The 7,752-nt window shown below is 58.1% G+C and overlaps 2 protein-coding genes across 2 annotated transcripts in view; one reads left to right on the top strand and one right to left on the bottom strand.

Annotated features, from left to right (window-relative positions):
* Positions 1-1,459, top strand: part of VOLCADRAFT_127377 (uncharacterized protein) — a gene marked incomplete at both ends in the record, with an annotated part of 3,824 nt that extends 2,365 nt beyond the window's left edge. Inside the window, 2 exons of the mRNA XM_002946041.1 lie at positions 409-619; positions 1,138-1,459. Of these exons, the coding sequence (XP_002946087.1) occupies positions 409-619; positions 1,138-1,459 (533 nt within the window). The remainder of the gene's footprint in view (positions 1-408; positions 620-1,137) is intronic.
* Positions 1,460-3,979: 2,520 nt separating this feature from the next.
* VOLCADRAFT_85997 (uncharacterized protein) lies at positions 3,980-7,516 on the bottom strand (the record flags this gene model as incomplete). The annotated part of the gene is made up of 7 exons (XM_002945683.1): positions 3,980-4,036; positions 4,341-4,562; positions 4,986-5,171; positions 5,613-5,715; positions 6,090-6,298; positions 6,697-6,858; positions 7,259-7,516. 7 exons carry the CDS (start codon positions 7,514-7,516, stop codon positions 3,980-3,982), a joined length of 1,197 nt encoding a protein of 398 aa, XP_002945729.1.
* Positions 7,517-7,752: the final 236 nt, after the last annotated feature.

Raw genomic sequence — 7,752 nt, 5'->3', positions numbered from 1 at the left:
CTCACTAAAGGGGGCGGGAGGAGGTCTATGGGTGCGGGGCAGGGTGGGCCGCGCGAGGTGGGAGGGAAACAGGTGGCGAAGGGCTGGCTGTGAGGGGGAGTTTGGCGAAGGGCTGGCAGTGAGGGTTTTGGTTTTTCGCGCATGGGGTTATAGGCGGGTTGGGCTATGCACCAAGCTTCAGTGGCTTGTTTAGGCTCGAGTACTTGTAAAGCCAGTGACAGTGCTGCACATCAGCTACATCAGCCCCCAAAATACGCCATACGCAACCCATATTCAACAGCACGTGCCCAACTGTCAACCCGACAACTACCTAATAACCTATCGCCAACCGCCAACCTCGTCGCCATTCGCCAATTCCCTCCCTCGGGCCTGGGGGGCTCACGCACACGGCGGCGGCGCCGGCGGCAGGTCCTCGGCATCTGCCCACCGCGGCTAGTCCGTACGGCACGCTTGGCGGAGCCATCTGCTTCGACATGGACCGGCCGCAGTTCGTACGGCAGGCGGGCGTGGCGGGTGTCGATTTGCTGCTGCAGCCGTCTTGGACGTGGGGTGCAGTGGGCCCCCGTCACTTCGCTTCAGATGCGCTGCGTGCCGTTGAGAACGGCTTCACGACATTCAGGTCGGGTTCGTTAGGTCGGCGGCATAATCCGACGAGCACCCGTAGGGCTTAGTCGTCCATGGCCGCCCCTCAGGCTTATACGGACAGTCCCCGCAATCGTGCGCGGAACTGTATATACATAACTTATACCATAGATTCCAACCTGGGCTTACTTGGCACGTCAAAACCCTAAGTACCAAGAGCCGTAACGGTCATCATTAGGCGTGTGCGCGCGCGTGTGTGTACATGTGGGGGAATGTGTGTGTGTGTGGGTGGGTGTTTTATTTAATGGTTAAGGAACCCGGGGTGAGGGGTAAGAGGGGCCGGGGAAGAAAATGGTGATGAGGGCTCGGGGGCGGGGGGAAGAGAGAACTCAACTCGTGCAGCTCTTCTAGTGGTACGGGACCGTTGTCCCATACCGCTGCTGTCCCGTCTCCAGGCACGTAACAAACTCGCCCCTTCTTCCCTCCTCTCTTGCCCTGCCGCTACCACCACCTGTCCCCCCTTGGCAATATTCCCCAACCTGATGATTGACGCAGGTGCAGCAGCGACGGCGTCAGTGGGGTCGTATCGCCCCACGGCGCCGCCCGGCAGTACCTCCTCACGGGAACCAGAGATCTGCTCACCCTCACGCTCCCGCTGCAACCCCGCGTCCGTACGCCGTACGTCGCTGTCGGCTGGCTGCTGGAGTGGGTCAATGTGGGGCTGGCGGCAGCGCTGCTGGCGCTGCTGGTGGCGGTGCCGCGGCGGCGACTGGCAGATTGGGTTGTGCAGCCGCGGCGCGGCGCCGGTGCTGCCTTGACAGGCGGATACCAGCAGCAGCAGCAGCAGCAGCAGGAACCATTACTGGGGCAAGTGTGATGCTGCGGTCGGAGCATGTGTCGATGTGTTGATCTCTTGACGGCGGTTTCACGTACAGCGGAGTAAACAGCCCTGCAGCTACTGATCAGCTGTTTCCGTTACTGCACAGCGTAGGGGCCCTCAACACAAGCATGCATGCACACACACATACATACACACACAGGCACACACGCACCCAACCATCGAACAGAACGAGGATGCGGCAGCGGCGACGTCGAACAATGGTGGTGTGCGTCCCTTCCGTGAAAATGGCGTATATAATATACATTGTATTCTCGCTGTAATAAGGCGATGTTGACGATTGTTGTTGTTGTTGCTGCTGCTTTACCGGGAAAATGAGAGCGTCCGAATAAACAGCCATCGCAGCCACCGCTAATCTTCCTTCTGATGACTCCTGATCACGCTCGACCCTGCGGCTGGCTATAGACGTATTGGCCGCCGCCGCCGCCGCCCCCGCCGCCGCCCGGGGACTGCCAGGCGCTACGTAATAAAGGGCGCAGGTGCTTATACGCTGATGCCGAGCTAACCTGACACCGCGACCCGACCTGACCCGACCATCACACGTGACTTGGCCCCCGTAACACGGAGGCTGTACCGGACTGCCACGGTTTGACGTACTCGTGCAGTGTACCATGGCGATGGATGCATGCCCCCGGATACACAGTCGACTAGTAGTGTCCTTGTTTCATTTATGTGTAATGCTTGGGAACTAAAAATATCTTTTTGCGTTATACTATGCGTCATTAACCTTCATCTATCTTCATTTACCTCTTGGGCCTTTATCTGGCTCGTGTATGGGGGGGGGCTCGTTACACCTCTTAAACATCTGGGTAACGCAACCAAGGTGTAAACACACACACACACACACACATCTACACGTGATACCTGACTTAAGAGACATATTGACATACCGACGTCACACATACATATCTGTCACACACACGCACATACATATTTGTCATCAGCACAGCCGCCAGGCGGTTGTCTTCGTTCACATTCAAAAGAAAGACACGACGGCGCATTTTTTGTTCTCGGGGGGGTCTTGTTCTTTGTGGATCTGGGCGGGCGGGCGGGAGAATGGGATTGGGTTTGTGTGTCTGGGGAGCTGCGTTGCACCGTGTTAGCGGTCGCACGTCACCACACACCTACCTGTCGAAAAACGTTAAGTCATTCAGTTCATGTCTAGCTGCCGCGAGATGAATGATGAGTTGTTGTTGGGCTGTCACAGAACACAGAAGAAGGAGGAGCCCGTCCGTGGCCACCAGACAACGCACAACGATTCAAGGCAGGCAGACACATACACACTTACATACACACAAACGACACGCAAGCTCTCGCAGACGTACGTGGATACATACATACATGTGTAGCCGCACACGAAGACATAAGTGCACCTTATGCCCGGGCGTGATCGTCTCGATTATCACCTTAAGATATCTCTCCATGCCGTGCCATCCATGCCACCATGTTATTCAGTGCTCCCATGCCAAATACACACATATATCTAACGTGGAACGGGGGGAGAGCAGTAAGTGTGGTATAGGACATACGCAATGGAAAAGAACGGAGGGGAAGGGGGGAGAGTTCATCCTCCAAAGGCGAAAGTCGTCATCAAGATGTCTCCCAGCCTCCGCCGTGTTTGTGCTTGCTGACCCTCACACCCTCTCACCTCCTCCTCTCGAAGCCGCCAACACAGCCAACCAGCTGGGCTGCCCCCTAGCGCAGCAGCCTATGCTAAAAATATGATAATATTACCCCCAATCTATCTTCTCCGTACATTCAATTTCTATTTATTCAATCATGCTTCGCTCACTACTTTTATTGATAAAGTTTTCGAACGGCGTGATCACATTTTTTCCAACCATTGCAGTAAGTCGCGCCGGAACCACCAGTACAGATCACCAATCAGTAAATCGCACCTTTCTTTATTGGGCCTTATCGCAACCCGCCAAACCGCTACATGCCGCGCAACTGCCAAGACCACACAACCGCAACGCAGCAAAATGAAGTCGCTGCTCGGGCTCAGCCATCCTCGCCGGTTTCCCCTCCCCCCCCCTTTATCCCGCCGGCTCAGATTGCTTTGTTAAACCGCAGAGAGCAGTAACCAATGCTTCTCTCCCTCTCCGCGGTGGGGGCCCAGTAGGCTGCACTAGCACCGATCACTTGGCATGTGGAACACCTGCAGTACATCACCGTGTACCTGCGACTCTGCCTTTTCCACCGTCTGTACCTGCATCTGCGGCCCCCTGGCAGATGCCCCCGCCTGCGGACACAATGACAGCTGCTGCTGCTGCTGCTGCTGCTGCTGCTGCTGCGGTTGCTGCTGCGCTTGTTGCATCTGTTGTTGCGTCTGGTGCGGCCCTCCGCCCTCCCCGACTTCTGCCGTTGCGAAGGAGGACGACGGGGCGGCAGCAGCAGCAGCCGCAGCCGCAGCAGCCTGTGCCTTGTACGTCGTAGACGGCGGTACAATCGTGCATGCGTACGATGCCACGATGTCCTGTACGGAATGGTCCATGCTGTTCAGTTGCTCCACGGATTGTTGTACAGCCTCACACATGTTTTCCAGCGGCAGGATGCCTGGCGGCGGCGGCGGGGGCGAGGTGAGGGGGATGTCCTCCACGGTAGTTGCTCAGAGGGGGCGGTATGCATACATACATGTGCATATGACATGTATGTAACATGTATTGTTTATATATACATATACATGTATGTATTCACTCCATATGTATATCATTGCATGTACACTTCACGCTCATATGTTCCCATATTTACTCATGAGACCAGGCCGGCCACATCATGTGCTGGTGGGTGACGGCGGCAGACAGCCCCCGGAAGTCCCCTAGGAGGGAAGGACCGCCCACGGAAGCGTGCAGACGCCGACCGCCGACCGCCCCGCCCCGCCCAGGCCGCTCCCACCGAAGGGCTCCTCCATCTGGACGGCGATCTCGTCGATGCCCAGCAGCAGGTAGGTCATCACGGCCTCCACGGGGACCACACACCAGCCCACCTTGCCCCACAGAGCCAGGGGCAGCCACAGCAGCCACAGGATGAGGAAGCGGGAGGTGTGGCGGGTGTAGGACAGAGGAATGGGGTTGCGGAGAATCTGCGTGCGGGTGGGGTGGATGGCGGGGGGGGGGGGGGTAAGACGAGCCACTTGCGGATGAAGCAGTAGTGGTACCAGGGATAGATAGACGGATAGAGTCCAGGAGGAGAGAAATGCTGGGGGCGGAGGAAATGGAGGCGGAGGAAGTGGAGGCGGAGGAAGTGGAGGCGGAGGCACAGCGGGTTGCGAAGGGCGTTGGGGGTGTTAGCTGTTGGGTGCTCTCCTTTGACAGTTCGAGAGAGTCTAAAAAAGCGCGGTTCCCTCCTTTTATCTCAATAGCCCGTATTTCGTGCGCACACACACACACACACACATACACACACGCACATCTGAACGCACCTGCACACTTATCTTTTCTTCCCCGTCCATATCCGCCCCCTCCATTCCCCCCCCAGCCCGCACCAGTTACCCGCCAGCCCGCACCTTTTCACACGCCCCCAGCGCCTGCGACATAAGGTTTATGTCGGCTTCCAGCCTCATTCGGGCCTGCTCGGACAGCTGCCCCGACCCCTCTGCCGACCTCAGCAGTCCGCTCATCACGTGACATGCCGCCAGGGGGCGGTGGGAGGCGGCCAGCACCAGAGGCACCTCCTCGCCGTCCAGCAGACCCTGACACGGAGAAGGCAGTTCTCGATGAGGGATCGGTGTGAGGTCGGGAGGTGTGGAGATGCCGGTGCGGCAGATGGTCCCAATAAAATGGCGGTTCGGTGTGTGTGTGTGTGTGGGGGGGGGGAGCTGTTGGTAGGGTTGTGGGTGTGGGTAGGGTAGGGCATGGAGAGTTACCCGGTGATGGTGGTGGTGTTAGTGGTGGTGGCGATGGAGGCGCGGCGTGGGGAGGTCAGGCCGGCTCAGGCTGCCAATAGTGGGTTGGTGGGTGAGAGCTAAGCCAAAAGAGCAGCCCTTCCCTCCGTCCCTCCGTTACCTCCTGACCTCTCAATCCAAAACCTACAGCGTCCCAAACCCCCAGTCACCCTCCCTACCTGCACCTCCCCCACAGACCTGCCTTAACCCCCCCTACTCCCCCCACCCCTACCCTACCCCCCCCCCCACCTGCACCTCCGCCCCCACGTCGCCGTGTTCCCGAAGGTGCAACTTGCCCAGCCGTACAAAGGCCACTGTCCAGCGCGCCAACGCGGAACGCACTTCGCAACAGCTGAGGGGTAATGGGAGCGGGGCCGGCGGTTGTGCGTGGGCTGGCAAGCAAGCGTGTGGGGGTCATACACCCGGGCAAGGCAGGAGGGGAGATGTGTGCGTGCCGGTGTGTGTCTCAGGGTGTGTGTGGCTGCGTGGTGTGTGTGACTGTGGGTGTATGTGTTATGAGTGTGTGTGTGTGTGTGCGTGTGTGGATAACGAAGCTCTAACCCTGGGGTACTGTGTGGGGCCACACATCGGCCACCCCCCTCTCTCTCTCTCTCACTCCCCGGGCCCCCCCCTCCACCATCCCCCCCCCCGCCCTCCCTCTACCGCAGGGCCCCCCACATACACCACCACCACCGCCCCCAGCAGCAGCTTTCCCCCGGCCCCCACCTGGTCTCCGGCAACGTGGTCATGACCTGCCGCACAAACGTCCTGGCCGTGTTGACGATAAGGCCCCACTGCTGCCGGGCATCCAGCCAGCGGGCGTAGCTGGAGTTGGTTCGGAAGACCAGCATCAGCGACAGCGCAAAGCTGGTCAGCTGGAAGGGCGTGTCAGAACTGCCCCCAAAGTCGGGGAGCCAGCGGGGTAGCAGGCCCGTCTGCGGCGGGGGATGAGGAGGGGGAGTGAGAGAGAATCCTGAGAAACGAGGGGAAGGACCTTTCTAAAGGGGAAGGATGGAGAGGCGCGCGCGTGCGAACGAGGGGGATGTCCGGGTAAGCAGCATCATGCTGTGGCGCGCGCACGTGTGCATGTGTGTATGCGCGTGTATCGCTGTTTTAGAGGGAAACAGCATGCATGCATCGCCCCCGCTCCATCCCGGACCTACCTCCCACCCACCTGCCCTGCATCCCACCGCCGAACTACCCAGCGCGGGGGTTGCACTAGTTCACCATCCATATAAAACGACGAACGGTGTTTTATAATGCACCAAATACCTCCTTCTCCGCCTCCTACCGCCCCTGCCTCCCTCTCTCCAAGCCCTCTCCCCTTACCGACCTGCAGCGCCGTCTCATACGATGCCACCGTCATCGCCGCGCCCACCAGCACCAGCAGCGGGCCCAGCAAGTCCCGGAAAAAATACGAGCGGAACAGCGTGATGCAGTGCTCCAAGTAGCGGCCCCGGGAGCGGTGCTGAGTCCAGGAGGCAAAGTCAAACACCTGCAAAGCTTGCCAGGAGGACGGAAATGGTGCGCGTGCGTGTGTGTGCGTGTGTGTGTGCGTGTGTGTGTGCGTGTGGGGGGAAAGAGTTAACGAGTGGGGAGAGTGGGAGCGGAGAAAGTGAAATGTGAGCAAGTATTTCGCTGGTGTGTGATGTCGCCGGACGGTTTAAGATGGGCTCTAAGATTAAGGAAATCATTTAATGTTGCGTGGGCGTATTCTCTTCTGTTTCGTTTTAGGAAACCTGTGGGCTAGCAGGAGGTTGGTTGCTTAGGGTTTTAGGGAGCGCCTTAACTAAATCAGGATGACAACGAATTGCCAAGTTCTTTTGTGATGTTACTCGAAGTTTAAATTGAAGGGGAGCAATTCAGAAGGTGTATTCCAGGTACTCGCAACGCACCGCCGGGTAGACGTCCGCCTCATACACGCGCTCCACGGTCTTGGGCTCAAACCGCTTGCGCCGCAAGTTCACAAGGACGCTTTCAACGGTCCAAAGTGCCGAGCTGGTCCATAGACTGCTGCGGTCTAACGGCTGGATTGGAGACCCGAATGCCACGGGACGTGCGAACGGAGGCTTGCGATGGGCATGGCGAAGACAGTTGTTGCGGGTCCGTTTGAAGGTCGGCCTGGCATGGAAGCCAGCAAGGTCGGCCTGCATCGAGCTGAATATATAACGTGGATGTTTGCTTTATGCTTGTATCTAAGCTTTTCGGCCAGGACACTTCTACATGGATAGGGAAATATGAATTAACCGGTACATGGCTTGCTCCGACATGGCTTGCGGTGCATGTATGTTAACGTAGTAAATACTGATGCAACATTTCTAAGCTACGCGGGCTTTCGCTTCTTGGTCTTTCGATGTACAACGACTGGTCAACCAACTTCATACAGGGT

The sequence above is a fragment of the Volvox carteri genome, assembly GCF_000143455.1.
Source record: "Volvox carteri f. nagariensis unplaced genomic scaffold VOLCAscaffold_1, whole genome shotgun sequence".
NCBI classification, from domain to species: Eukaryota; Viridiplantae; Chlorophyta; class Chlorophyceae; order Chlamydomonadales; family Volvocaceae; genus Volvox; species Volvox carteri.
Note: the sequence above shows the minus strand (reverse complement) of the source record. Positions and strands in the feature narration are given on the sequence as shown.